A 27,715-nucleotide genomic window follows, 5' to 3' on the forward strand; every position below is an offset into this window, starting at 1 on the left:
GTCCCAAACGCCTAGGCAGAAGGGCCGAGGTGTGACTGAGCGCTCTTCGACCACAGGGCCCACCGGCCCCTCGTGCCATGTCCTCAGGCATTTTGTGATTCAGATGGATGGATGCTTGGTCATCAGCTTTTTGGATTTCAGGGGATTGATTGTTGCATTGTTTTATTTTTAAATTTAGTTAATCTGGTCTCTTTCTCAAAAGGATGAAAGCAGCTATTTGGTAGCTTTTTTTTTGTTATTTCTTCTTAAACTACTTCTCCATACAAAAACACAGACTCTTTTATACCTTCATTTTATTTCCTAAGCCTTTTGTTTTCTAAGCATTGTGTAGTTAACATTAGTTAATATTAATAGGTAGTTAATATTAAAGCTGGTGAAAAGTTACCCTTCGGGAATAAATGAGGAAATACAGAGGCCTGGCCCTCGTGCAGAGTCAGGACCGCACGTTCATCGTGTCGAGTTTGCAGATCATGTTTTTTGTGGTGTGCGTGTAGTGCTGGTTTCTGTGTCTCTTTTGGACAAGAAGGGGGGTCCAGGGCGGGCGCTGGAGAAAGAAGTGGGCTCCTGGGCTGGGCGCTGTGTGACCTGGCCTGGGGGTCTGGGCTCGTTTACCTGCTCGGTCGATGGAGTTGCTTCCTCTCCTGCTGGTCGTCTTTTCTGGAAGGTTTTCACGTCTGGTGATGCACAGTCTCCTCCCTCCTCCCCCGTCAGGACTTCCTCCCAGCCGACATCCAGACTCAATTCGCCATCAGCCGGGAGCTGATTCGCAACATCTACAACAGCTTCCACAAGCTTCGCGATAGGGCCGAGCGGATGGTGTCGCGGGCCATCGACAATGCTGCTGACCTTCTCATATTCGGGAAGGAACTGAGGCAGGTGACCCTGGTGGGCTCCATGGGGTCAGTTTTGTGGGGCGGGGTCTTTAGCCTTTGGTGGCGGGCTTGGAGCAGAAAGTGCGTTTACCATAATGACTCTCGTTCTGACTCGTTCTACCCCGAAGGGGAAGGAAAGGGCTGGGGAGACGAGATCGCACTTAGAAGAAAGAAGAGAGATGGAGAGTGTAGGCAGAGCATCGGGGTTCCCAAACGTAGGGGTTCCCCCCCCCCCCGTTGTCAGGATCAGACCTGAGAAAGTTCATCTGATCCAGGAAGGGCCGTGCTGGGCTGGTCACGCTTCCTCTCCTCTGGAGGAGGGGCCGGGCCTCGAGCCGGGACGCTGCCCTCTGCAGCTGTCCCCAGAGCTGCGTGCCTCCACCCCGCTGTGCACACGTTCCCTCGGGGTCTCGCTGACAGTTGGCTCCAGGTCTCGGTGGATCGAGACCCTACCGTTCCGACAGACTCCCGGGGCTCCTGCTCTGCGAGTAGCAGGGGTCTTGGTTGGGAGATGTGCGGGGCGGCCACCCTGGGGTGCTGTGCTGTGGGGCAGAGGGGGGCGTCGGGTGGGCTGCCCGCCCAGCTTCCAGGCCTGAGTGTCTCTTCCCCTGTGTGTCTCCTTCTTCCTCAGTGCTTTAGGGTCTGACACGACCCCGCTCCCCTCCTGGGCCACTCTGAACAGTAGCATGTGGGGGTCCCTCAAACAGGCGCTGAAAGGCCTGTCCGTTGAATTCGCACTGCTCGCTGACAAGGCTGCACAGCAGGTGAGTGGGCTTGTTCTCCGAGGTGCTTGTTCCGGAGAACATTCGATGCCGTGGTGTGCAGGAGCGTCTTCTTCTTAGATGGGCGTCACAGCTCTGAGTCTTGAGTGAGTGGGCAGCAGTTCTCAGGTCGGAAGTGCACGTCCCCGTCTGTTCCGGGTGGCTCCCTGTGAGTCCTTTACGCTCTTGAGAGGGTTGCTGATGACGTGGACAAATTGGGCTCTGGTCTCTGGAATCTGACCTTGCTGAGATTAGAAGGTATGCTGTGTCCCTGGAGATGTAGTCTTGCACTGCCCAGGGCGCTCCCATGGTGCCGTCGTAGCCAAGCAGCATTTGGCCGCTTGAAGGCTCAGCAGGACAGCCAGGCTCCCAGCTGCCCCAGAGGGTCCCTCCATGTCCCGCCCTAGACACCCAGTTTACCTCAGGAAATGCTCCTGCTCTGTGGCAGGTGCTGTTTGTGGAAATCTGCAGAGTCTTGTCGTCGTGGGGGGTTAATGTGCGCATACGGTGTTTACCATCAGAGGGAAATGTTCATCTGGGTGCTTTTATGATATAAAACTGTTGCATAATTTTGAGGGTGAGAGTTTGCTTCCTAGTGCTTGGGGAAATGGGCTTTAGGCTGCTGGTAGCTGGTTTTAAATGCATTAAAATGGAGGCCTTGCTGCCCGGCTGAGGCTCAAAGCTCCTTAGTAGCGAGTCACAGAACCACAGCGACGGGTGGGTCTGGGGGGTTTTCAGGCTCCAGGTGGGGCGCTCAGGTGCCAGGACAGCTCTGAGTGATGAAAAGGGAATCTGACCACGTTCCTGGTGTGGAAAGTGCTGGGTGTTCTTCCCCTGTGGTCCCCGTGCCTGAGTGTGTCTTTCAGACACTGAGTGTGGCCGGCGTCCGCGTCGTGTGGAATTGGCCCGGGGCCCAGCCCATCTCCAGGTGAGAGGAGCCTGCATTTCCATGGCGGGCGGGGTGGGGTTGGGGACCAAGAACGTGGTGTCAGAGGACTGGCTGGGTAGAGAGGCGGGCGAGCTCGGGCAGCGTGCTTTGTGCTGGCCTGTGTCTCGTGCTGGGACCTCGCTCGGGCCGCTTTGGTCCCTGGGTATTTTTCTCTGTGATTAGAAACAAGGGAGCTGGCCTAGATCATTAACAGCTTTTGTTTAACCCTTGGCCCTGTACTCAGAGCTGTCTGTAAAACATACAAACGAAGCTGTTCTGTTGCCGGGACCCAGGCCCTGGGCCCACAGCTCCCTCTTGGACAGGTAACCTGGCGGGGGCACCCAGAGCAGGGTGGGAACCCCAACTCGATCATTTCCAGCATCTTTTCTGATTCCGATTTGGATGCTGCTCCTGCCCTGAAGAGGGGAGCGGGGCGTCAGGCTTCTCATGTGGTGCAGTGTGAAGTTCCTCCTGCCTCCGAGGTTCCGCACAAGTGCTGCTTGGCGATGTCATGTCTGCGCGGTGCTGTTTCCTGAATATCCCTCATTGTTCTTGGTGGTTTCTATGTTGACGTGAAATCAGTACGGTTTTAACACGAAACTGGATCAAATGGCCTGTCAGGACTTTCATCCGTCAGAGCTAGGGTTCCACTTCACTCTTGCTGTGCAAGTGAAGATATCCGAGGGTTAGTTCTAAATTCCGTTTTTACGTATCACGGTTTTATTCTCCCCAGACCCGTTAGGAGACCTGATAACTATGTCCCAGCCAGACAAGTGAGACTTACAGTGGGGCTGTCTCTTTCTTGGCGCCGGGGTGTGTGCTTTCTGTAAAGGCACATGCGCTGCTGGTTTAGGCTCTTGCACAGCATCAGAGCAGGGACTTGGGAGCAAATGACACACGCAGGGGTCCCCCCGGCTACACACCCGGGGAGGAACCTCTGTTCTCCTGTGTCCCCTGCCCAGTCAGGAGGGACAGGGCACTTGTGGCCATCTGGTGTTTCCCTTTCTGAGTTGAAAAAACCTGCAACATGCCTGTTATTTTCCTGTCACCTTACTGGCTAGAACCTTGACTGTGGGTGCGGGATTGAATGGCTGGGAACCTCTGGGCTCAGCGGGTCCGAGGGCCTAGGTCCCCCTGAGTTGGTACCAGAGCCTGGGTGGAAGCCCCCGGCTCCCATTCCAGCGCTTGTGTCCCCATCGGTCGTGGACTTCTCTTCATTTCTTCTGCCTGCACCCTCCCCATACCAAGTCTGATGTGCGGTTTATGGGGTGAGCTTTTCATTCTCTGCCATGGCTGGAGCTCTACAGGTTGTAGAAGGGGCTTGGTTTCCCAGAGGAGCCGGTGCTGCACTTGGGAGAGGGGCTCAGCAAACACCTGGGAGAGGTGCTCAGCGCACCTGGAAGAGGGACTTGACGCATGTTGGTGGCTGAGGGATATGAGGGTGCGAGAGCCCCCCAGCACACGTGGCCGGGACCACAGAGCTAGCATGGGGGGTTTCCTGGAAACCACCGTAGCCTGACCGTTGCTGTGGCGACCGAGGGAGGGCGCGTGGTGGCCTGCAGGCCCGTGTTTGCCGTTCCTGGAGCAGGAGGTGGAGAGACCGCGCTTCTCCCTCATGCTGCCCTCCCTCGTCTCCAGGCACCAACTCTGGGCCCAGAGCAGCCCAGCCCAGGGCTTTGGCACCGACTCCTCCTGCCCGGGAGCGGCTCCGAGCATCGATGCCCATTGGCCGTGTGGACGTGGCTCGTCCATGCGAGCGGCCCTGGGCTACACGCCTCGCGGGTGTGGTGGGTGATTCCGGGAGCGAGCGGGGCTTCACCCCGTCATTACCAGGACACCCGGTCGGCGAACAGCCCCCTCCCACGACGCCCTGGGGCTCCCCGCATCAACCTGGGTGCAGAGGCGTGTGCGGGGTCCGGGCCCCCCGCCGCCCCCCACGGCCTGCCCCTCCCTCGCCTGCGTCTCCGCGTCAGCAGAGCACCAGCAGGACTTGGTTCATGCAGCTCAGTCTTCAGATTCAGTCCCGCAGCTGCAGACCCTCCCCTCGGCCCCTCGCAGGCCGCGCTTCTCTCCCTTTCACTGAAACCGCGACGACTCCCCTTGTCCCCGCTGCATCCCTCCCACTTGCTCCCCCGTGTAAACCCAGCTCCGCTGTCTGTCTGCGGCGGCCAGGCTGCTGGGCGGGTCGGGAGGCGAGCGGGAGGCGGGCGGGACGTGAGGTGGGCGCAGGGCACCCGGCCCTCGTTCTTGTCCACCTGCGGGTTCCGAGGCTTCGGCCTCACGTCGGCGGGCTGTCGTGTGGACAGGGCCCCCTGCACAGCTGGCCCGCGGTTCTGGGGGCCGAGCCAGCCCAGGCCTGCGGTGGGTGTGCGCCCCTGTCTCTGGGCCCTGTGTGCTCAGTCGCTGTTGGCCCACCTGCCCCGTGTTTTCCAGGGCAAACAGGAGGAGAACGACGTGGTGGAGAAACTGAACCTCTTCCTGGATTTGCTCCAGTCCTATAAAGTGAGTCTCGGCTGCTGCTTGGTCGGGGACAGAGCTGTTGAGAAGGCTGCTGTGACCTTTCAAGGGTGTGACTCTGGGGGAAATGGAAAAAGAGCCTGAAGCCAGGGCTGCGGGGTGTGGATGGGCCTCCTGCAGGCTCCCTGGGGGAGGGGGGTGTGCGTCCCGCAGGGTGCTGTGGGCAGGCCTCTGGCTTCCCCATGTGAGAGCGAGGGGCGCATATGCGTGCGTGCGTGAGTGTGACTGCCATCGCTCTCTATAGATACACGAGGGGCTGGCCCAGCGGGAGCTGCCTCTTCTAGGGGGTGGAGGTTCTGGGAAGTCAGGCCTCAGCTGGGGACAGGGGCGGCTTTCCAACCGTCGGTGGCGGGATGGATCGCCTGTGAGCCCTGAGGATCCTTTGTGCTGAGCTCGGGGAGCTGGCCCAGCGCTGGTGGGGAAGGTTCTAGAAGGGGTTCCTCTATTGGGTGGGATAGCAGCCAGTGGCCTCTTAAGTTGCAGCCCTGTGATTCCGTGGCTAGTATTCCCACAGGAATTGTGATCGGGGTTACTTTCGGGCCCCAGGGAAATGCCAGTGCGTCGTCCTTTAGGAGACTGATCTTGCTGCTGGAGGGACACTGGCTTTCTGGACGTTGGTCAGCATGACGTGTGAGGTCCAGGGCTGTCCCCGCCCTGCGCTGCTCATTTCCCTGTGGGTTTCTGGCTGTGCGGATTTGCACCGTGACCCTCCACAGTTCGCCCCGGGTGGCTCAGCGGGACGCTCCCTTCCACGAACACCGAGAGTGGAGTGAGCGGGGTGCGTGTGAGCGGCTTCTAAGCAGGAAAAGCCGTCCTCGCCCCCAGGCCTGGAGGCCGCGTGCGGCGGGTGCCGTCTGTGCCTCCCGCCTCCTGGGCTGACGTGCCACCTCCTCCCGGCAGGACCTCTGTGAGCGGCACGAGAAGGGCGTGCTGCACAAGCACCAGCGAGCGCTGCACAAGTACAGCCTGATGAAGCGGCAGATGACGAGCGCCGCTGCGCAGAACCGCGAGCCCGAGTCTGTGGAGCAGCTGGAGGCCCGCATCGTGGAGGTGGGCGCGGCGGCCCGGCCCGCCTGCGGGGTGGAGGGCGGGCCCGAGGGCGCCTCTCCACACCTGCCGTTGGGCCCCGGGCCGTCCTCCCCGGCTTCCTGTGGTTGGCTCCCTGAGCCGCCGGGACGCTGACGCCCAGGCACCGGGTGGCAGAGCCGGTGTGAACGACGTGTTGCACGGAGGAGGGGCTTGGCCCTGGGCTCAGGAGGGCTGGTGTGTGGGCCCTGGCGCTCCTCCTTCCCACCGCGTGCTGGGCCAGTCGCGAGGGGCTCTTTGCTCTGCAGCAGGAGAACGTGATCCAGACGATGGAGCTTCGCAACTACTTCTCCCTGTACTGCCTGCACCAGGAGACGCAGCTGGTCCACGTCTACCTGCCCCTTACCTCCCACATCCTCGGGGCCTTCGTCAGCTCCCAGATCCAAGGGCACAAGGAGGTGGGTCCCCCACACACACCTACCCGTCCGGGCCAGCGCCCTTCTTCCTGCAGCAGCCCTTCCTGCAGGTCTGGCAGCCCTGCGGCTGACCTTGAAGAGTTACTTAGGAAATGAGTGCAGCGGGTGAGCTAGGGCTTGGAACCGTTCTCGTCTCATTGTAGCCGTCGATAATCCTGACGTTGTCCTTGTGGCTCCCGGGGGGCGGGGTGGTGGGAGAGCAGAGCAGGACTGTAAAGGAAGAATTTCTTTGCTTCTGGAGGAGTTCTAGACAGAGGTCAGAGGCAAAGCACATGGAATCCCCGGGAATGAGAGCAGACAGTGGGTGTCAGTGTGAGGAGGTGCAGGGGGACCACAGATGGGATATTTCTCTGAAGACCTTGCTGAGCCCTTGAGAAGCGCCATGACGGTCCGGGGACCCTGCAGACTGCGATGACAGCCTTGTGTCAGCCACATAACTCTAGCTTGGTTTTTGGCTCTTTGCCCACTGCCCCCAGGTACAGCCTGGGATGTGTGTGTCCAGCCAGGGCTGAAGAGACACTTAGACGATCTCTGCCCGCTTCTGCGTTTGCCGGCCTCATAGTAGCCCACACCCTCCTGCTCCCTGACATCCTCCATCCTGGACTCCTTCTTGGCTCTGGGGGCACCGGCACCTCCTGTGAGGGACACGCCTGCCGGGGGCCACGTCTAGCTCTTTGATACTCAGGCGGGGGGCGGGGAGATAGTGTAGGCTCAGACTCTCTAAACCTCACATCCTAGCTGTCTCAGCTTCCAGCTCTGCACCAGTTCTGAGCTCTTAACGGCCTATGGTTGGGTTGTTTAACCTCTGCGCCAGCGTCCCTACCTGAAAAGTGGCATAGAATATGACCCTTGCAGCCTTCCGAGACCGGCTCGGGGATTTGGTGGAAATGGGCTGCTTAGTCATCGTTCCGTGCCGGGTTCTGTGGCCGTGCTGGGCACACACCTGCCCCGCAGCCGTCCCTGACACCAGAGGAGTGGGAGATCCCGACAGGTCGGCCAGCTGGAGGGGACGGGTCCCACGCGGGGCCCCGGGGGTGGGCCGGGGTGCAGTCTGGGAAGCTGGCGACCCTGCCCGGAGGGCCAGGGAGGCTTCTGTGAGCAGCGTGTGGAGGGAACTCAGACCTGTAGTTCGGAAAGGTGCCGGGCGGTGGCTGGGCGTGCGGATTCAGGGGTAGAAGACACGAGATGGTGCATCCAGGCGAGAGGTGGCCGGGCCAGAGCGGTCTGGAGCCAGTAGTGCTGGAGCGGCCTGGAGGGTCTGGTCAGCGTGTGGGTTAGTGTACAGATCCCTCTCAGACTTGCTTTCAGAACCGCTGGGCCCGGGACTCAAGGGTCTGTGCTTTCAGTGGGATGCCAGGGGAGTCGGGCATGAGTGAGAAATGTTGCCCGCCTGAGACAGAAGTTCCTTGACTTTCTCTTAGTGCCTCAGTGACTTTTCACAGCAGCCCGAGGCCAAAGTACCTTTTTAATGGTTCTGTTTCTTAGGTTCTTAGCTCCAGACAGCGTCACAGCAGTGGTCCATGTAGCCTGTGACAAACGCCGAGTTTCCCTTGAGTGTTTCTCGTAGTTCGTGGTGCCCCTGGAGTTCGCTGGGGTGCCCAGGTGCCCTCGGGCACAGTGTGGGAACTGCAGGTGTGGCCAAGGCAGCAGCAGCAGCGCTGGGGGAGGTAGGGCTGTACGCCGGTGAGACCTCACGGGCAGGTCCGGGCGGCCGGTGGGGACATTTCCTGACGCGATCCTGGATTTCTCCGCTGTGGGTGACTCGTGAGTGCCCCGGTCTCGAAACTCGGGGACTAGACTCTGCTCCAGCCGCACGTTCCCAGGGCCACGCTGCTTCCTGTTGCGACGCGAGCCCCTCTGCCCCAGTGCTGGTCTCGGACACGGGCCTCGCCGCTCAGCCTCCTTCCTCGCAGACGCCTGGGGCCGGGAGCTGTGGTGGCGGTCGCCCTGCTTTCGCTTTGCCTGTCTCTGTGTTCCTCTGGTGGACGTTGTCTTGGCCTCTGAGCCGCCCGGAAGGCCAGCACCTGCAGACCTGTCGGAGGGAGCAACCCAGCGATAACACTTGTTCCGTCGAGCAGACCTGTGCCTTTCAGTCCACGGGCGGGGCGGTGGCACCAGCCACCGTGACCTCTGGTTGCGGGTCCGCCCTTACCTGGGCTGCTCTGTGGAGGGGTCTTCGGAGCGCTGGGCCGCGATGCGGGTGGGAAGGCCGGCCCGCCCCCACTCTGGGAGCTCTGGGGGAGGTGACACGTGGGCTGGCGTGGCTGCACAGGCGTATCCTCTCTCCGTGGGCATTTTAGGAGGAGAGAGCTGGTGCGTCAGGCCGCAGGCGGCCGCCATCTCCTCACCCCACCCTGCCCCTTCCTCCTCCAGATGAGCAAGGTGTGGAATGACCTGCAGCCCAAGCTACAGTGCCTCTTCGCTGGACCGCACGGCGCCCCAAGCCCACCGAGGTCCCCGCAGGACGGCCTGTCTCCTCACTAGTGCTGGGACGTGGGCGGCAGCTCCGGCGCCCTCACTAAAACTTCTTTCCAAATGGTGTGTTCCTGTTTAATTCCCTTCACGTGGTGGCTGCCCCGACCCCGAGGGGGGCCCAGCGTTGGGCTGCAGCCCCTTGTGGAAGAGCTGATGCCCGGGCGGGGTGGGGCCGGGTCCCGGTGGCCGTGGCTCCCCTCCCCTCGCGGGGAGCAAGGCCGAGGACACGCACTAGGCTGCCGGGCGTCCATGGAAGCCGCGGCCACACGGGGTCTGTCCTGGTTGCCCTCGACCCTGCCCGGCCCTCCCGACGCGCACCGTGGCCTGTCAGTCTGGTGGCGAGAGTGTTGAGTCCCTGGAATGGTTTTCTCCCAGGACCCACAGAGGGCGAGGCGGCAGGGATGGTTTTCACACAGCAGATCGTGCAGGGGGGTGTGTGCAGGGGACCCATGTGCTAGAACAGTCGGGAGGGTTCTGGAATAGCTGAGCGGGGAGAGGGGGGCAGGACCGTCCCCGCGGCCGGCGTGCTGCCGTCAGATGTAGGTGGCCGTGTCCCACACGGAACTGGTCAGCGAGACCTTCCGCTGCGGCCCGCAGACAGCCCTGGCCATGCGAGTGGGATCCCGAGGGTCCCTGGGCCCAAACTGTGAGTGAGTCCTGGCGGCCCTGGCGTCTGTGTCCCTCCCTGCACGGCACGCACACGTGTGCACGCTCACATTGTGACCCTGTTGTGTGCCCGGCCGTCTGAGGTGTGGAGCACAAAGCGGGGACCGAAGCGTCTGGAGGTTTGTGAGCCGGTGCTTCCGCCGTCTGTCCAGGTGCAGGCGGCTGCCCGTCTGTTCTTGGGAGGCCACACCGTGAGCGTTGAGGCTGGCAGGGCAGTGGGCTCTGTGGCGGGATCTGTGTCGCTCTGGTAACCCTCTGTTACACCGACTTCGCTTCTTCGGGGCAGCAGGAACCCTCCTGCCAGCCTCCCTGCCACGCTTGCCGGCCCAGAGCCTGCTCCGAGGGGGCGGCCGTCTGGGCCGTGTGGGCTTATGTCCGCCTGGGGCCTGTGTGTGTCCTGCCCTGAACCCCTGTTGTGTAAGTGCCCCCGTCCTTCACCGTTCTCACTGGCTTGGGAGGGCGTTGGAGGAGGTCGACTGCACCGCAGGGTCTCTGAGATCCCTGCCTTCCTGCAACACGTGCCTGGTTCTGGGGGTTTGCCCTCGGTGTGAGGCACGCACGTGGGACCCAGAGGCTCTGGGTGACACCAGGCTTCCCTGGTGAGCTGGCACACATCACAGACCAGGGCAAAGTGAGCGTGCCCACCGGGGCCTGGGCTCATCCACACGTGGGTCCTGCCTGTGCCAGCAAAGCCACAGGCGTGCGGGGAGGCCAGCTGCACCCCACCCCGCTGGAGCCCCACGGCAGCCAACGTGTGCCTTCCTGTGCCGGGCTGGCCAGTCTCCTGGAGGACGAGGAGAGGGGCAGTGTGCCCCCGGAGCCTGGCCAGCAGGGGCCGTCTGTGCCATTTGTCCCTTTGTGGGCTGTTTCTGCGTTTTGATCTCTCTGTGTAGAAACGGGTTCCCAAGCACTTTGAGTGGCTCTGTGCTGCCCTGCAGGTTGGTCCCCGGGTGCTGTGTATGCTTGAGCCGTAGAGCGTGACCACAGGCCTCTGCTCTCCTGGCCCCGCGGCGGTGGCTGCTCACCCCCGAGGTCTGTCCGTGGATGGTGACGGACACGAGGCCACGGGACAGCGGAGAGCGGGGGAGACGCCCTGGCCACGTGGTGGGTGGTGGCGCAGCGGCACGGAGGGCGGGGAGCGTCTCCCCGGTCAGGTTGAGGCTTGCCCTCCCCACACGGGCCACCAGGCAGAACTCTGACACCGAAGACTTCAGACGCACTTTCCAGGAGAGAATCCTCCTGGTGGGACTGGCTCCCGCGTGGAAAGCAGGAGCGCGTTCTCGGCTGGAGGCCTGGCCTCGCTCTCCTGGGAGGCTCACCTGCAGGGCGTTTTCTGGTCCACGCGCTCCCCCCGCCCCAGGTGCTGGAGAGGGGTCAGCGGGAAGGCGCTGGAGTGACCGTGTCCCCCTCGCGTGGCAGCTGGGGTCGCAGAGGCACCTTTTCCACAAAGCTCCCCGTCCGCCCTCCACCCGGGCTGCCGCTGGGTTCCCAGGCTCGGCGGGCAGGGTTTTCTGCTCAGTGTTTGCTCGGGGAGGGGGAGGAGAGGCTGCTCCAGCTCCAAGGTGGGCCCCGCACACCTCTGTGTCCGAGCTTTCCTCGCACCCGGGGGAGCCTGGTCACAGCCCCGTGAAAGGACGTCCGGTCCCGTTTTCCCGATGGGAGCCCTTTGGCCGCTCCTGTCCCGTTAGGGCTGAGTGCGGCTCACCACTGCCTTAGCCCGGCCCAAGGCGTGTGCCTTCGGGCCACGTCCCTCCAGCCTGTGTCCGGCTGACTCGGTGGTGACCCACAGCGATGCTCCAGTCAGCGGGCGAAGACGCAGAGTGGGGAGGGAGGACGTGGCCAAGGCAGGCTGCCGTGGGGACACGGGGCTCGGGCTGCCGGAGGTCAGGACGGTTCTGTGTCTGAGGCCCTTCCTCTTGCTTTGCGTTGAGTCTGGTTATGTACGAAGCACTTTATACGGCTGCAGGGATCAATGACCATCACACCCAGTTAACTGGAATTGTTTACAAATGAGCTACATTCCGAGATTTTTATCACTGAACTTACATGAACAACTATCATTAAACGTGTTTATAAAAGTTGCGTCAAGTTGTGAAGTTTTTGTGTGAGTGGTTGGTACCCCCCAGCCCCCTCCCCGGGGTCAGAAACCAGGACGAGATCAGCCTGTCTTGGGGGAGGGAGGGTGACCAGGTGATGGTACATCAGACAGGGGTTGGAGCCCTGGGCCCTGACCGCGCCTCGGTTTCCCCTTAAGGGGGGTGGTGAGAGGAGGACACGGCCTCTAGCCCACCCCCGGATCCCGCGGCCCCGCGCACACCTACGCCCGGCCTCCCACACCAGCTCTCCCCCGTGGGACGTCCGAAAAGCCGTCCCCTCCCCTTTTGCGCCTGTGTCTCTTCCCCACATCTCTGTCCGGTGGTGCAGGTCACAGCCAGGCACATCTGGCGGCTCCCCGAGGATGGGACTTCGTGAGGCCTGGTGAGGAATGTTGAAAAGGTAAAAGGTTTATTTTCCTTTCCATCCAATCACGCGCCAGACAGACTGAAGGCCCGCCGGCGTGCGGAGCCTGGAGCCACAGCGTGGCTGGGCAGGGGTTCCCGTGGCCCGAGGGGCCAGCTCGGCTGTCCTAGACGGTGTCCACCTCGCGGAGCTTGTGGTCCAGGATGGTGTCGTGACTCTGGAACTTGAAGTAGCCGTGGAACTTCTTCTTCTGAAGCAGGAGGGGAAACCAGTAGCTGTCATCGGGCCACATGTCAGCGAAGGGGATCTGGTCCAGTTGGAACCACTGGGGGCGCATTTCTGAAGTCAGTGAAGAGGAACAGTCATCGATGTTCAATCCAGATTTTAAACTGACTTTTTGTGAGGAATTAGTTATTCTGTGTGAGGAACTTGACATACTTTCATATTTAACCCTTGTGACTGTATCCCTTATCTTACAGAAGAGTAGGGAGGCTCCGGTGCTGGTGCGTTTCAGCACCTGCCCCTGGGGGAGGGGAGGGCTGCTGTGCCGCTCGTCACCTGCCTCCCTCTCACCCGCCGTGAAGGGACAAGCCCTGAGACTCACCGTCGCTCTCCACTGGTGTCCCGCGGACACTGTCTGTGCAGAAGATGTGCACGTGCATCAGCTCGGGGTCGCCCACGAACTCAAACACGATCTGGCCCACCTTCTGCAGCGCGTCCACGGTCAGACCGCTCTCTTCCTGCAGCTCCCTGTGGGCAGAGGCAGATGGGTGCACCGACGCACATAAGGTGACAGTTAAAGCACGGTGCCCACGCCCACGCAGAAGCCGAGAATGGTGCTGGGAGGATGGAGAGGGGGAGTGTGTACATGTGGCCCAGGGCTCGGGTTCGGGGACCGCTGTTTAGGGGCAGCCAGACCTCCGTAATTGAGCACCCTGGGCGCACCACCTGGCAGGTCAGGCCTGGCCCCGATCAGCTGCTCGGAGGTCCCACGGGAGGCCAGTGCTAGAGCCGGGAGACCCCACCTGTCCTGCTCGGCTCTCCCGGAGGCCGTCACGTGTGCATGGTGCTCCGCGGGCTGCAGCCCCCAAAACCCGGCCCTGAGCCAAAGTCCTCCTGCCCAGAGAATTGTCCCCGGTCCCGTCCCTGCTCAGAGCTCAGGATCAGACTGCAGGTTTCTACTGTCTCTTCCCCGGAGAAGGGGCTGTTTTAACTCCTGTTTCACCAAGGAGACAGGCCCCACCCCCCGCCAGCTCACCTCAGCCGCGCTTGATGGTAGGGGACGAGCTTTGGGCCTGTCTCGCTGTGTCCCCCCTTCTCAGGACCCCTTCCCCCAGCTCGGCCACCTGTGCTTGGAGGAAGGGGTCAGGGGGCTGATCTCCCCACCTGAGTGCACAAGTGCCGGGCAATTCATGAGGAGAACCGGGACTTCCCCCCTGAATTGAACAGTGCTTCCCCAAGCTACATATTCCTTGTAGACAGTCTAGCAAACACACGGACCCCTCACCCAGCAAGAACCCTTGCCACCACTGCAGTTTCCCCTTTGGGTCTTTCTCCTTTGTGCATCCCTTTTAAAAACTGCGAACATGCTGCCCGTACCTTGTACCTGTGCTTTTCACACAACACTGCAGAGCCACGTTCTACACTTCAGGGAATTCAACCAGCTTCTCGGCTGGTGTGTGTCATAGAATAAAAGTCCCACCTTGCTCATCACGAAGCCCGCCGTGCCGAGCATCCTCGTACGCGCCGTCGGCCACCAGCCTTTCGCCCCGCTGGCTGCCCGGCCGCTGCCGTCTTGCATCTTGTTCCATCCTTGGCAAGTGCTTTCTGGATGTCCTGCTCTGCTCGGGACTCGGGGGCCCCACGAGCCCTGCACCCGTGAAGCTCAGCACCTGTGTCTCCTGCTGGAGTCTCACTTCCCCACTGCCCTGAATTTATTTTTGTGGCTGTAAAAACATTCTAATTATACCTATTTAGAGTGGTAGGTTAAAAAAAGGTCTTTTTAAGCTTTGATCTCTGAGTTACGTTAGGAACACAATGCATAATTACTTCCTGTGCCTGTAATGAGGAGTCAGGGGAACCAGTGTTTGTTAAACGCGTGTGTTGGGTTAAACGGTCTTATTTAAATGGACGCCTTATTGAGCTTGGAATCTGCCCTAACCTTCTTGTGAGGCCCGGAGAGGAACTGCATCCATTTGCTGCCATTCAGATGCAGCCCAAGTGATGCTCTGGAAGCTGGAATTTATTCATTGAGATGGTTAATTAAAATTAGACACGACCTAAAAAAATGAACGTGTGTTTTCACTTGCGGGGGTGGAAATGGCTCCCCAATTAAATGTAACAGAAGCCTTCCGCAGGGCCCGCCCCTACCTCCGGCAGCAGGCTGGCGAGCTCGTTTTTTAAAAACGTCACCTACTGATTTAATGTTTTGACTAATTTTGGCTCATGTTCCCCGAGTCCACGGCAGTGTATGAAATATCAATGATGTCCTCGCAGGCAGAGCTGAGCTTGTTTCGGGCCGGGATAACCAGGCAGCCGGGGGTGACACTGATCCAGTTTTGCTGACGTGTCTGATTGCATCTCTGGGATGTTCCCCGCACGGCGGGGGCATGGGGCGGTGGCCCTGCAGTCCGGAGCCCGCGGCACAGCTCGGGGGCCCGCCGGCCTTCCAGAGTTCTCTGACACGGTGCTCTGTGTCCTCACCGCTGCTCTGCGGGTGCTGGCCAGAAAGGTGGGCGTGCTCCACACCCGAAGCTGAAACCTGTCTGTGAGGCACCCTGGGTCCCCAGGTGCCTGCAACTCCCTGCAACCCCCCAGGAGGAAGGATGCATCTTCCTTGGTGCTCAGATGGCTTCCCCCCAAGGACGTCCAGCACAGAGGAAGGGACGACCAGTCTCACACGGCCACCTGAGTCTGCTGGTGAGTGAGGAGCACATGTTAACCCAGCTGTTGAAGTGGGGCCCACCCTGGGACCCCAAAGCGCAGTGCACCAGACACCCCCAGGGCTGCCATGACCTCGCTCGTCAGGGCAGGCCAGCCAGGGCCTGGGGCCTGAGGAGCAGCCCCACACACGTGCACAGAAAGAGGCCAGAGCTGCCCTAGGGGCCTGGGGCCGACGGCTGAGTCATCCCCAAGGTGGGCGAAGCCCTGTTGCCGCTGGAGTCCCAGGGCCCTGGGGTGAGTCTCAGTCTGCGCCCCGTGCATTAGAACCTGCCACCCGTCCCGACCCCCCCTGCAGGGGCTCAACGGTCCTTTGTCGGGGTGGTCCTGACGCTTGGCTCCATCCTACACCCAGGGTGGAACCCTGGGGAGAGTACATGGGGCTCCTGGAGAGAGCTGCCCGGAGCTGACCCACAGGCCCTGGGCGCCAGCGTGGTGCCATGCAGTCACAGGCAGACTGGTCTACATCAGGCGGGCGGTGTGGGCCCTGGATGCTGCACTTCTGGCCTCAGTCTCAGGGTAAGGCCAACCCTGCCTTAAGGAAGGGCCCCTGGGCAGAGCATGGAGACCATTAGTGCCCCGTGGCTGTGGAGAGGATGTCCCCCAGCGGGGCACGCTGCCTGCAGGGGCTGAGTATGCCCTCAAGGACGCCTGGGTATCAAAACAGAGCTCAGGGCGGCCTGGGAGGAAGCGCCCTCCACAGCCCCACCTGCTCGACGAGGCCTCCAAAGGGCAAAAAATCACGAGGCTCTAAGAGGGTAACTGAGACCTCGATGATAAAGCAGTAAGCAAGCCTGAACGACAACAGAAAGTCATTGATTTCAGGACGGTTCTGTGATCTGTGGTGAGGTCGGCACAGAGGAGTGAGGTTGGGGGTCACGGCTCCAGTGCCTTCTGGTCGTCCAGCGAGTGTCTGGAGGGCAGACTGCAGGGCCCAGCACGGCGTCTGCTCGGCTGAGCCGAGTTTATGCCGGTGGCCCACAGACGCTGAGCAGGTGGCCCAATTTCCTTAGTCATTAGGGCAAACAAAGCAAAGCCTCCACAAGGTATCACCACACCTGCCGGGATGGCTGAGAGGAAAAGGACAGAAGATGCCAGGTGTCGCTGAGGATTTGGAGGAAGCGGATCTCATACGCTGCTGGCGGCAGTTTAAACGAGCACAACCGTCTGGCAGTACGTGCTAAGGTGGAACACCTCGAATTCTCGAGGGGAGCATCCGCCGGAAAGACCGTATAGGACCGTCCACAGCTACACCACTTGCAACTCCAACCCGGAAGCGGCCCAAAAGCCCCCGGCCGGGATGAGCAGGCTGCAGTGTGTTCATAAACCGGGCTGGACCACTGCCACGTGCAGACGTGCCAGGAAGAAGCCACGGCTGCAAGGCTCGCTCTACAGGGTATTTCCGAATGGGCCAAACCATCAACTGTGACCGAAGTCAGGGTGCAGGCTGCCCCCCTGGGGGCAGGGTCCACCCTCCAGTCCCATTTCTTGATCTACGTGCTGGTTAAATGACGGACCCATTTCTTAAAAATTCCCTGATGAAGACTGGCATTTTCCTACATGCACTTTATACTTCAATACAAACTTGACTTATAAAAGGTCTTCAGTCCTGGCCTCATGACGGACAGAGGGCGTTATTCAGTGTGATCAGAAAGGTGGCGGTTCTGTGAAGGAAATCCAGAGGTCTATGGAGAAGAGCTGGGGGAGGGGCACCTTCTCCGATGTGAAGGCCGAGGAGGGGTCAGCCAGAGGAGGAGCCAGGAAGAGTGGGTGGGTGACGACCGCTTGGGGTGTCTGGGGGGCAGGGATGGGAGCGGGGGGGCAGGGATGGGAGCGAGGGGGCGAGGCCAGACCGCCTGGGGCTCAGTGGATGACACAGGAGGTTGGATTTATCCACACAAGCCCGCGAGGGGCATGAAGGCAGAGGGGCTGTGGTCTGGAAGCCTGTGTGATCTCGGGCACACTGCTCAACCTCTCTGGGCTTCAGTTCTTCCCATGTGAAAGTGGGTGTGTCAAGGAAGAACTGAGACTGCGGAAGCTCCCAGACACGCTCGTCACCAGCGCCCCTGAACAAAGGAAGGAGCCCAGTGACTGGCCAGTCCCTTGGCTAGAAAGAGGAAGCCAGGATTCTTCTACCCAAGCCACCGCACAGCAGCTTCCCAAATATGTCCTAAAAACCACGACTGCAGAGCAGCAGCTAATGTGTACTGAGCACGGACCATGTGCCGGGCCTCGCTCAGTCCCTTATGTTTATTTTCTCAATCTTCACAACAGTCCTAAGAGGGAGGTACTGTTATTATCCCCACTTTGCAGATGAAGAAACCGAGGCTCAAGGATTCAGTCTGGGCTCCAGGTCATGTGGCTCTAAGCGGTCAAATCAGGGGCCTGGGTCTACAGCCTGAATCCTTGTCGCCTGCGGAAGCTGGTTCTGCGGTCAGGCCTGCCCCTCCCCTCACCTCTTGGCTCCATCCTCGATGGTCTCTCCTTCTTGAACTTTGCCTCCGAAGCCGTTCCACCGGCCGGCCCCGAAGCCTCGTTTCTTCATGCCCAGGAGGACTCGCTGAGGCTGCAGCACGAGTACCAAGGTGTAGAGCCTCGAGGCACGCATGGTGCCCTTGGGTTCTGCGGGGAAGGCAAGGGGTTGGGTCAGCTTGAGCTGGGTGTGGACGGAAGCGGTGTATTGCGGTGGCCAGGGGCCGGGGGTACAGGAAATGTGCTCTGCAAGGCAGGGAGAGGCAACGTCCCAGCTCTGCCACATGTAGCAGGTTTTCTGGGGTAGACAGAGGCCTGGCCCCCAGAACCCAGGGGCATCAGTGCCCAGGCCCTTCGCTTACTGGGCTGATGCAGCAGGTCAGATGATGGCCCATCCCTTCCCCTCCCCACTCCTTGGCACAGGGCTGTTCCTGCTCCTGTGTCCAGGCCTCGAGCCCACCAGGCACCAAGAGAACCATGCAATTTACCCAGCGGTTCTTGGGTCTGGCTTTTGGCCTTGGCCTTTTCATTATGGGGCCTTCCTCTGGCCTACTGTGTTCTGGTTTCTGCCTCTCTGCACGAGCAGCCCCCCAGATTCCCAAGACGTGCATGGCTTCTGACAGTGGAGAGTCCACCCAGCGAGGAGGCCTGGCTAGTCCCCGCTCCTGGAACAGGTTTTCACACTCTGCTCACAACTGTTGCTGCTCTAGGACCTGGTGCTGGAACCCAAGGGCCTCTCCTGCTCGAATGGGTTTGTGTGGTCCAGAGAAAGACTCGGAGGGTGACGTCTGGTCACTGCTGGAGAAATGCTGGAAGAGCAGGACCAAGTTAGCTGTCGATCCATCCCCACCCCAGTCTGGGGCCCACACTGGACGAGATGCAGGATTCAGGACCAGCGATCCTCCTGGGAAGTTACGGTGTCTGAGAAAAGGGCCCTAGGCCTGGGTCCTGGTGCTGGCGGTAGGTCAGGCAGGAGAGGTGGGTCTCTGTGGTCCAGCCTCCCTTTAGTCTGCGGACTTTGTCACGTCCCCGACCTGTTTGCGTCCAAAGCCCTGGCTTCCTAAGGTAATTGGGACGCTGCTGCTGCTGCTAGAAATGTCAGCTGTCAGTGATTAGGCACTGATTATATACTTGCCAAAATTATCCCCCTTTAACAGACCCAACAACTCTGTGAGCTGACACTTACCTTTTCCATTTTCAGCCAAGGAAACTGAAGCTCAGAGAGGCTACGTTTGACCCCAAATCAAACACCGGAGCCGGTACCCAAACCTGCGTCTACCGCATGTTGAAGTCTAGTTGGCTACAGCTCTTGGTTCTGCCATCAGACGGGTCCCCAGAGAGCCCGCCTAAAGTCAGGGGTCGGGCAGCGCCCCGTGTCAGCCGGGTGGCCTCTCAGCAGGGTCGCCTGTACACCGAGGCCCGCGACTAGGGTTTAAAGACAACGCACAGTCGAGCGCCAGGCTCGGACTCCCGTGTCTGGGGCCTTGTCCGTGCAGGGTCTCCAGCCGCCCCCGCCCACCGGGCGCTCCCCGGCAGGTCCCAGGCCCGTCTCCCGTGGCGACCCTCCCGGACTCACCCGCTCCCGGACTCACGCGCTCCCGGGCTCCGCACGCGCCTTTCCCACCCGCGCGCCGCTTCCGGGGGCGTGGCCTCGGGCCGGAAGCGAGGCCGGCACTTCCGGTGGCGGCAGCTGGAGCAGGTCGGCGTTCATGGCCAGGTGAGCCGGGCGGTCGGTGAGCGGGGCGGTCGGTGAGCGGGGCGGTCGGTGGGCGCGGCGGCTGGCGCTCAGCCGGCATTTGTGGAGCACCTACTGCATGCCTGCGGGAGGCGGAGTGGCCAGGGGCCTGCCCCAGGTTTCCGGTCCGAAAGGGGGCGCAGAGCCCACCTCGTCCAGGCCCGGAGAGGGTCAGCCCCGGCGAGGTGACTAGGGGAGACCTGCCAGCACGAAGCGGACGGTCGGCGAAGGCTCGCGGGGAGGGGCGGGCGGAGAGCTGGAGGGGGCTTTAGGAAGGGAAGGGAGGGGCGGGTGGGGGGGCGCCGCGGGTGGAGGTGAAGCTGTGTAGAGCTCCGCACGCCTGAAGCCTGCGTGCCAGAGGTGAGTGGCCCACGTAGCTGAATCCAGGCCGTGGGATGGGGCTGGAGGCCCGCTGCGCAGATCAGGTGGGCTCGGGGCGTGTAACTCCGCTCTCCACGCCTCCGCTGACCGGTGGGATTAGTTCTGGCGCCCAGGACCACCCTGTGCCCTCTTTCCTTGAGGCTCCTTACGCCTTTTGAAGGCAGCAGTTCCCACGTTATTGTCTCCAAATCTTGTCACCATGTTTTCATGCTGAAGGGACTTTTAGCTGCTAGCCATGGGGCTAATGGCAGCCTTTTTCAGCAGAAGAAAGGACGCAGAGCTTCCTCTGTCGGGTTCTGAGACTTACGTGAAGGGAGATGTGGCTAGCTCCCAGTCGATAAGCTCTTAACAACCCCACTTCCCCTAAGAGGCTTGGAAATTGCGCTTCGTTCACACACAGGGTGAGTTCAGTTTTTTTAAGTGTGACAGGCCGGTCAGACCCTGTACTAGCCGCCAAAGCCATGGAACTAAGCAAGGGAAGGACCTGTCCTCACGGCGTTTTCTCAGAGTTTCTCAAAGCCCAGTGGAAATTTCTATCCGCTGGGAAAGAATGTTACTTTCATTAATTTTATCAGCATTTTTAACCAGTCTTGGGAAAACTTTGGTTGACACAAACAAGGTGACTACCATTAACGTTTGAGCTTTCCTGAAGAAAACTTCAGGAGGGAAAAGAACACCTTTGGACTGAAGGGGAGAGGCCTGCTGGAGGAGCTTGCTCGGGCTGCCATAAACAAGCACCCCAGGACGGGCGACTTACAGAGCAGAGATTTTCTGGCTCACTGTCTGGAGGCTGGAAATCTGAAATCAAGGTGTCAGCAGGGTTGCTTCCTGGGACATCTCTCCTCGACCTGTAGACGACCATCTTCTCCCTGTGTCTTCATGTGGTTTTTGCTGTGTGTGTGTGTCTGTGTCCTGACTTCTTCTTACAAGGACACCAGTCATATGGGATTAGAGCCCACCCATGTGACCTCATTTTACCTTAATTACCTCATTTAAAGACCAGCCACCTCTTGAGGTCCTGGGGGTTGGGACTTGAGCATAGAGACTTCGGGGGGATACGGTTCAGCCCATAACACCTTCTTCCCGGCTGTGGGGCCTCGTCAAGTCACCTCTCCCTCTTGGGCCGCACTGTCCCATCTCTGAAAACGTGCGGATTGAGCCTGGGGCCCCAGCGAGCTCCTGACCTGCTGGTCTTTGCGATGCCAACCTGCTTCCTCCCTATTCCTCACCAGGTCCTTGAAGCTGGCGTGGGCTTCCTTTCAGCGTCAAAGGTTCCACACCGGTGGGAGTTGCTTCAGGGGCCGGCCCGGCGCTGAGCACCCGTGGCTGATGCGGCATTTGAGGGACCCATTTGTGAAGGCTGCGAAGGTGGAGAGTTACAGGTGTCGAAGTGCCTTCAAGCTCCTGGAGGTGAACGAGAGGCACCGGATCCTGCGGCCTGGCCTCCGGGTGTTAGACTGCGGCGCCGCTCCGGGCGCGTGGAGCCAGGTGGCTGTGCAGAGCGTCAACGCTGCAGGCACAGGTGGGGCCCCCTGACCACCGTGGTTTAGACGCAGGCGCCGCCCTCTGCCAGGGGATGCAGAGCAGCTGAGCCGCCTCGTGAAGGCACATGCTTCTGCGTGGTTGTGTAGGAGGAATGATACAACACTGACATTTTCAAAATGAGAGACAGGGTAGAGAGGGATAATGAAAATGAACATCACCTCAGATCACACGGCAGTAGTGTGTAGACTAATATATTGGTGTACATCCCATACCTTTGTTGCTGATGTGGAGCCTCAACGGAGCTTTTTTTTTTTTTTTGGCTGACTGATATATTGACGTCTTTCCACGACAGTATAACTGAGTCAACCTCAGGGGTTTCCAGGTCCTGGTCCTTGAAGCCCTGGGTTTCCTGGAGGTGCTCCTGGGGCTGCCCGGGGGGCCCTCGTGGCTCTGGATTCCCCACTTTGGCTCAACTTGGGGGACTTAGCTTTTATCTGTTTTACATTTAGGGGTTTTGGCTAAGATCGTCTATATAAAAAAGTTTCCTCTCACTAATAGATCAACTAACTACCTATGCAAGGCAGAAAACTATGCCATCCTTTGAAACAGCTGCGTAGTATTCCACATAACGGTTGTACTGTTGGTGTTTAGCCAGTCTTCTCATCTTGGGCACCAAGGTTGCTTTTGGGTCTTTTGCTAGCGTGTGCAGTGCTGTGGTAACGACCCTTACCACTTGCATTTCCTGCTGTAAAGTCTGAGGGTACCACATGCACTGGCATTATGACACATGTGAAGTTCACAAAGATCTCTCCCAGACACCTTAAAAACAGTTAAAAAAATTTCTTTTGAGCTTAGTATTTATCAGCTAAGTGAATGAATGAGTCAGAAGCTTCTGTTCTTTTCCCACCACTGAGTCTATCCACAGACTTCCTAACAACTGATTTGAGTGGTTCCTGCCCCCTAATTTCTCTTCAGTAGAAGCAGGAAAATGCCCAAGTTTAACTTGTAGGAAGAGGTGGCAGAAGCCAAGAGTGTGTGGATCAAATGGTTTGGGTTCTTTTACTCCCAGAAGTTGCAAAAATGGAACCAAAGCCATTTGCCTTTAGAGGACACTTCCTGGGGCTGTAGTACGTGGGACGTTAAAGGAGACACCAGAAGTGTATAAAATGGGACGAGAGATGTCCCACTTGCCAGGGCTGAAAATGGAGAGCTTTTGCCTTTGAAAAATGAGGTATCCTGCAGAATACCCGGACTTCCAATCTTTAGATAGAGATAAAACACCCTGTCCCTCACCCGTGGAGCAGCTTTTTTACCAAGCCGACTGAGCTACAAGAGTCTGTTCCCTTCATGTATCTAGCCTGTATCTACCCTGGCGTGTAGGGGTGGTACAGGGAGGGGCCACCAGGGCTTGTGAAGAGGGGAGCTTGGAACGGGGAGGGAAGGGAGGTGGAGCCTGGGGGCAGCGGCCGTGCGGGCAGGAAATCTTGTTTCAGGTGAGGTGAAACAATGACATCTTTTTATTTCACCACTGGCATCACTCAAATATGGGCAGGGTATCAATTTTTTTACCTTATTTTGCATTTGTCCGTTTCCCCCCTCTCTTGGCTTGTTTCTAATAGTTTCTACATTGAAAGAAATTGGATTAAACTGCAGAATGGATTTGTTGATTTAATCCAGAGGCACTTTGTATTCTGGTGTGTCATTTTCTGTTTCAGTTTGTCAAAAAGACCACTCAGAGATAAAAGCCCTTTCATGGAGAACAAGGCTTAGGGAGTGAAATGAAATCAGAGGTGGTGTCAAGGCCCAGGGTGTGGCCCCAGGTCTGCCTGTCCCCTGGGACAGTCACTTCTCTCTGGGCCTCAGTTTCCTCGGAGGTAGAAGGACCAGCACTCCCCGCCACATGTTTTTGTAGCACGTATAGAAAGTGGGGAGAGGCTTGTGTCCACATCTTTGCACATTAGCTCTTCTCCTCGGTCCTGACGTTTTATTTCTATTTTAGTATTTCGTTGCATTTGTTTTTTGTGGGAAGACTCAGGGTGTAAATAAGTGAAGCACATCCACCGTTTCTTCCTTAGATGCCAGTGCTCCTGTTGGCTTTGTGCTTGGGGTAGACCTCCTTCACATACTCCCCCTGGAAGGAGCAGCTTTTCTGTGCCCTGCTGATGTGACTGACCCAAGAACCTTCCAGAGAATCCGAGAACTGCTTCCTGCTGGGAGAGCAGACGTGATTCTGAGTGACATGGCACCCAACGCCACGGGGATCCGGGGCCTCGACCACGACAGGCTCATTAGCTTGTGCTTGTCCCTTCTGGACATGGCTCCAGAAGTCCTGCACCCTGGGGGAACATTCCTGTGTAAAACCTGGGCTGGAAGTCAGAGCCATCGGTTACAGAAGAGACTGACAGAGGAATTCCAGAAAACAAGGACTGTAAAACCTGAAGCCAGCAGGAAAGAATCATCAGAGGTGTACCTCTTGGCCACACAGTACCGAAGAGGGAAGGGGGAAGGTCTGTGAAGGAATGAGAGTTTCTTCTGCTGTTTCTGGTTCTTTTTCACTGCAAATGTAGCTTGAGCCCTTTCCTGAAGTGTGGCTGGGGAGATCCGAGCTTGATCTGGGATGCAGCGGGCAGGACAAATGGGGGACCTTTTTTTAAGCCTAAAAGATATGACAAAACTATATTCAGTGTCCAAGACATATGATAAAAAAAGTCTCTATAACATGATTCGTGAAGAGGAAGAGATAGGCAGAGATTAAAGGATGAAAAGGCAGACTGAGGGAAGGATAAAAACACTCAGAGGCAGAGAAACATACACACGGACACCTTTATGTAACTTTCTCTTCATACCCACGTTAGTATGTTACAGAGAAGCAGGCTTCCACCCTTGCTCCGAAACAACCCACAGGTTTCCAGGTGTTATTTTGGGTTTACCGTGTAATGTAGAAAAAATCTGAAGTTTCAGTCTGGGGATTTGTGTCCATCTCTCTGGCAAATGATCTGGAAATACATCCATTCTTCAAGCAGTGAGAGTTCTCAGAACAATTAGGGAAGACATTTGGTATGAATTATGCATGGGGTGGGTGTGCTTTGTTTTCTCACTGGAATTGTTGCTGTAATACTCCAGCCTCCAAAGACTTAAAGTGCCAAAGCAAGCAGAGAAGTGGTGTGTTCGTTTATTTCCTTTTACTCTTCCAGGAACTCGATGCAGCTTTACAAAACAATATAGGTCGTATTATTTTATGGAATTTCCATGTTTTTAAGTTCGTCTTTTGACAAAATAATTTCTTCAAAACCATTTCCTGGAGGTGTGCTCATCCCTTAAGAAGAGTTTATTGATTGTAATGATGATTAAATGTGTAGACCGAAAAAAAAATGCACCACCTAAAAGTTGAGAGTTATGTTTTATTTGGTGGACAAAACTGAGGACTTAAGCCCGGACACAGCATCTCAGATAACTCTGAGAGATTGCTCCGAAGAGGCAAGGGGGGAGCCAGGATCTATAGGAGTTTTAGCAGCAAAGACCGGGTAGTTGGAACATCAAATGATCACTGTTAAAAGAAAGCAAGACATCTCAAGTTAAGGAATTTAGTGCTTTTCTACGTTTGGGAAGATGTCAGAGTCGGGGCTCACTGAAATCATTCCTTTGATGTGCACCTCAGCTCTCTGGGGCCAGCGTCCTATGTTTTCTCTTCCTGAGTTTCCTCGGTGTGCCGTTGGGGTGGCAGGGGCGGTGAGGTGGTGGCTGCAGTGTCTGACGGCGGGCTTGCTGTTTCCATCCCGAGTTCCCTGGGCTCACCCTCGGGGGTGGCTGTAGTGGCTGGTGACCGGAACGTCTTTTATTTACTGATACGGCAGGCAGCAGTTTTAGTTTACAAATCCGAAGGATCGCTGGGGGAAGGAATAGATACCCAGGAATCTCCATAGGGTCCTAGGGTAGTCCAGATCACTGAAGTAGGCTGCAGGCCCGACTTTTTAAATTTTGTTTTATTTGCGCTCGCAGTCCGCTAATGTAGCCCAGAGAGCCTCCTGTCCTGCTTGCACCTCCCCATCCCGTTTCTTTCCGGCCACACAAACTTGTGTTTTATTCTCTGGAAGAAGGGAATTCGGTGCAGACTCTCGGGCGCTTAGCAGGGGGCGGGGAGGAGGAGGGGCCGGTAAGACCCGTTAGTGGACGCAGGTTGCTGTGCTTCCAGGAGGGACCTGCTGGCTGTGGGCTGACCTCACCCCGCTCTGCCGTTGCGCCCTGGAGAACTGGGACCCAGACGACGGCATCGCGCCCCGACAGCTCACAGGGCGCTGGGAGGGTAGCTTAGTAGCCCGGTTTTTCGCGTTGTTTTAGAGGGCCAGGGGAAAGTAAAAAAGGCATTCATTCAGGCAAATACTGTAGTGGCAAAATCTGCGGACTAGTCCGGCGGGCAGGAAAGTTTGGCCCTGCGAGGCCACCGTTGGCCGGTGCTGTTCCCCACAATACAGTGCGAGGCAGCCGCCCTGTGGAAGCCTGACCCGCGGAGGCCGGGGCCACCAAGATAGTCCCACGGGCTGGCCTTCGGTTCCCAGTCCTCTCCGAGCGGGGTCTCCTGCGGGTGGGTGGCTACGGGGACGAACACGAAGGCCCCAGGACCCGTTGGTGCGCGGACCCGGAGCTTTACGGCTTGCCCCGCCCAGGTCTCGCGAGAGCGCAGCCGTACGTCTCGCGATACGCGGGCGTAAAAGAGGGAGATCTGAGCAGCGGCGACGGCGGCACGGAGGCTGAGGCGGCTAGGTGAGCGGCCGGGGTCCCGGGAGGGGGGCCGGGCTGGGCTGGGGGGCGGGTGCTGAGCCGAACCGGCGGGGTTCGGGCGAAGAAGAGGCTGGGGCAGCCCGCCGGGTCTGGGTGCGGGCGCCGCCCCCTCGGCGTCCCCGCTTCCCTCTTAGACCCCGGCCCTGGGTCTCTTACCGGCGCGCCCACTGTCCGCGTGCTCACCGGGGCCGGGGTCCCTGCCGGCGCGTCCCTTCGCTCCGTGCTCTGTCCTCCGAGCCTGGGCGCGTCCCGTGCAGCCCCCCAAGGCTTCCTCTCCGAGAGGAGGAGCTGGAAATGGTTAGGGTTCGAGGGGCGAGCGAGGGCCGGGGCGGAGGCGGCCACGGAGGAGAGGTGCTTCACCGCCCGGCCTCCGGGAAGAAGGCCCCCCCCCCCCGCCAGCCGCCCCCAGACGGCCCAGTGCAGAGAGAGGAGCTCTTCCCCCGGTCCCGCCCTTTCGAGTTGACAGCACTGTCGCCCCCACGTCTTCACTTGAGCAGTGTGGGAGTTGCCACTACTTCATTTTACAGCTAAGGAAACCGGTGGGAAGATGGGAAGCGCCTTGCTCGGAGTCGCACTCCTGGCAGCTAGTAGGGCGGGAACTTGCATCTGATCTCTAGTATAAGTTAGGAGAAAGCAGACAGAGGGGTGGTGAACTTAGGCCAGCGGAAGTGCCCATGGCGGTGTGAAGTGGTGTTGCCGGGTGGGGAGCATCCTTCTAATTTCTGTAGGTGCCCTCAGGTGTCCTTTTGCCAAGGAGGGCAGTCGAGAGGCGGTGTACTCTGGACTCCCAGCTCAGGGGTTCCGTTGAGAGCAGTTCACGTTCAATGACTAGACTTCTGGAAGATTTGAGTGTCTTTGATAGAGAGGATGGAGTTTGAGCTTTCACCTTATCGCTTGCCTTATGGAGTGGTTTCGTTCCAGGCAGGTGAAAACGCACGTGTGCTTCTCGTTCTGGTGTATTAAGTGCATCAGCTCTTGAGAAGGGGGTGTATTGGCTAAATTTCCCATCACGGGATGGAAAGGCTGGCCCTGGTCAAACGGGAGGATTTGCCTCCCAGAGCAGAGCGCTGCTGCCTGGCTGCACGCGGGCCTGAGTCTCTCAGGGAGGCTCCCAGCACTGTGGGTGCCCCTCCCCGGTCTCCCTTCGAGCCCATTTTCCACTTGTAATATGAAGGAGAGGTAGAGGGAACAGCTGTGTCGTGCAGGGGTGGAAACTATGGCCTACAGAAGACAAGGGCTCTTCGTGCCCAAGACCAGGTTTCTTGTTAAGTGTGAAATTCAGAATCAAACCAAGATTCTTCACCTTGTTTGGGGGCGGGTGGGTTGGGGGCAGGTGTCTTCAGTCTAATACTTAGGGGAAATCAGCGAGAGCTGGCTGCTTTGGGGGAACACAGTATGCACCTGTAGGAATTCACACCTTTTGGCTGTTAACTGTGCCTGGGACACCTCCACACCTTCTGCCTGGTGGACGGCCTGGTGTGAGGCTGTAATCAGTGCAGGGTTGGGGGTGCGTGTTCTTTGCTGCTTTTGTCCTCGGCCCTTCACACGTTGGCCTGTGGAGCACCCTTGACCTTTAGAGCCAAACAGACCCAGGTTCCAGTCTAAGTTCTGTAACTTTTGGAGCCTCATTTTCTATCATCTCTGAAAGAATGTGTAAGGAGATCTCATTCATCTGCCCATTGTGATGATTGCCGTGTCATGTGTTAAATTACAAGCAGAGTGATAGTCAAACTCGGGCAATA

General features: G+C 58.6%; 4 protein-coding genes across 9 annotated transcripts in view; 3 read left to right on the forward strand and 1 right to left on the reverse strand.

The window, feature by feature from the left end:
• Window positions 1-9,116, forward strand: part of SNX8 (sorting nexin 8) — a 39,584-nt gene extending 30,468 nt beyond the window's left edge. For both annotated transcript variants that reach the window (XM_061208641.1, XM_061208642.1), the window contains exons 6-11: window positions 712-872; window positions 1,504-1,636; window positions 4,995-5,063; window positions 5,979-6,128; window positions 6,413-6,562; window positions 8,954-9,116. In XM_061208641.1, coding sequence (XP_061064624.1) covers window positions 712-872; window positions 1,504-1,636; window positions 4,995-5,063; window positions 5,979-6,128; window positions 6,413-6,562; window positions 8,954-9,064 — 774 coding nt within the window. In that variant the 3' untranslated portion in view covers window positions 9,065-9,116. The remainder of the gene's footprint in view (window positions 1-711; window positions 873-1,503; window positions 1,637-4,994; window positions 5,064-5,978; window positions 6,129-6,412; window positions 6,563-8,953) is intronic.
• A 3,089-nt stretch (window positions 9,117-12,205) lies between these two features.
• NUDT1 (nudix hydrolase 1) lies at window positions 12,206-19,278 on the reverse strand. Of its 3 annotated transcripts, none has more exons than XM_061208646.1 (4): window positions 19,170-19,278; window positions 17,578-17,743; window positions 12,786-12,931; window positions 12,206-12,520 (listed from the first exon to the last, which is right to left on the reverse strand). In XM_061208646.1, the coding sequence occupies exons 2-4, from the start codon at window positions 17,727-17,729 to the stop codon at window positions 12,348-12,350; spliced, it is 471 nt and encodes a 156-aa protein (XP_061064629.1). In that variant the 5' UTR covers window positions 17,730-17,743; window positions 19,170-19,278; the 3' UTR covers window positions 12,206-12,347. The 3 variants fall into 3 exon arrangements, with proteins under 3 accessions (XP_061064629.1, XP_061064628.1, XP_061064627.1); XM_061208645.1 differs by having other exon boundaries at window positions 19,186-19,237; XM_061208644.1 differs by lacking the exon at window positions 19,170-19,278 and adding an exon at window positions 18,780-19,018.
• On the forward strand, window positions 19,260-24,523 carry MRM2 (mitochondrial rRNA methyltransferase 2). The gene is made up of 3 exons (XM_061208643.1): window positions 19,260-19,310; window positions 20,942-21,231; window positions 23,270-24,523. Exons 1-3 carry the CDS (start codon window positions 19,303-19,305, stop codon window positions 23,707-23,709), a joined length of 738 nt encoding a protein of 245 aa, XP_061064626.1. The 5' UTR covers window positions 19,260-19,302; the 3' UTR covers window positions 23,710-24,523.
• Window positions 21,159-27,715, forward strand: part of MAD1L1 (mitotic arrest deficient 1 like 1) — a 342,045-nt gene continuing 335,488 nt past the window's right edge. The window contains exon 1 of one of the 3 annotated variants that reach the window (XM_061208639.1): window positions 21,159-21,231. The gene's annotated coding sequence lies outside the window, so the exon portion shown is untranslated. Of the gene's footprint in view, window positions 21,232-25,675; window positions 25,956-27,715 lie in introns of those variants that run through there. The other 2 variants (XM_061208640.1, XM_061208638.1) reach the window with 2 other exon arrangements.

Source organism: Eubalaena glacialis, chromosome 13 (assembly GCF_028564815.1).
Source record: "Eubalaena glacialis isolate mEubGla1 chromosome 13, mEubGla1.1.hap2.+ XY, whole genome shotgun sequence".
Classification (NCBI taxonomy): Eukaryota; Metazoa; Chordata; class Mammalia; order Artiodactyla; family Balaenidae; genus Eubalaena; species Eubalaena glacialis.

What these genes read in the sequence shown, in the direction of transcription:
- NUDT1 (XM_061208646.1), bottom strand. Translation starts at nt 17,729, where the DNA reads ATGCGTGCCTCGAGGCTCTACACCTTGGTACTCGTGCTGCAGCCTCAG. An exon ending in ATCGAGGATGGAGCCAAGAG is followed by an intron (nt 12,932 to 17,577) that starts GTGAGGGGAGGG and finishes CTCTGCCCACAG; the next exon opens with GGAGCTGCAGGAAGAGAGCG. An exon ending in GACACCAGTGGAGAGCGACG is followed by an intron (nt 12,521 to 12,785) that starts GTGAGTCTCAGG and finishes CACTGACTTCAG; the next exon opens with AAATGCGCCCCCAGTGGTTC.
- MRM2 (XM_061208643.1), top strand. An exon ending in CGTCAACGCTGCAGGCACAG is followed by an intron (nt 21,232 to 23,269) that starts GTGGGGCCCCCT and finishes TTTCTTCCTTAG; the next exon opens with ATGCCAGTGCTCCTGTTGGC.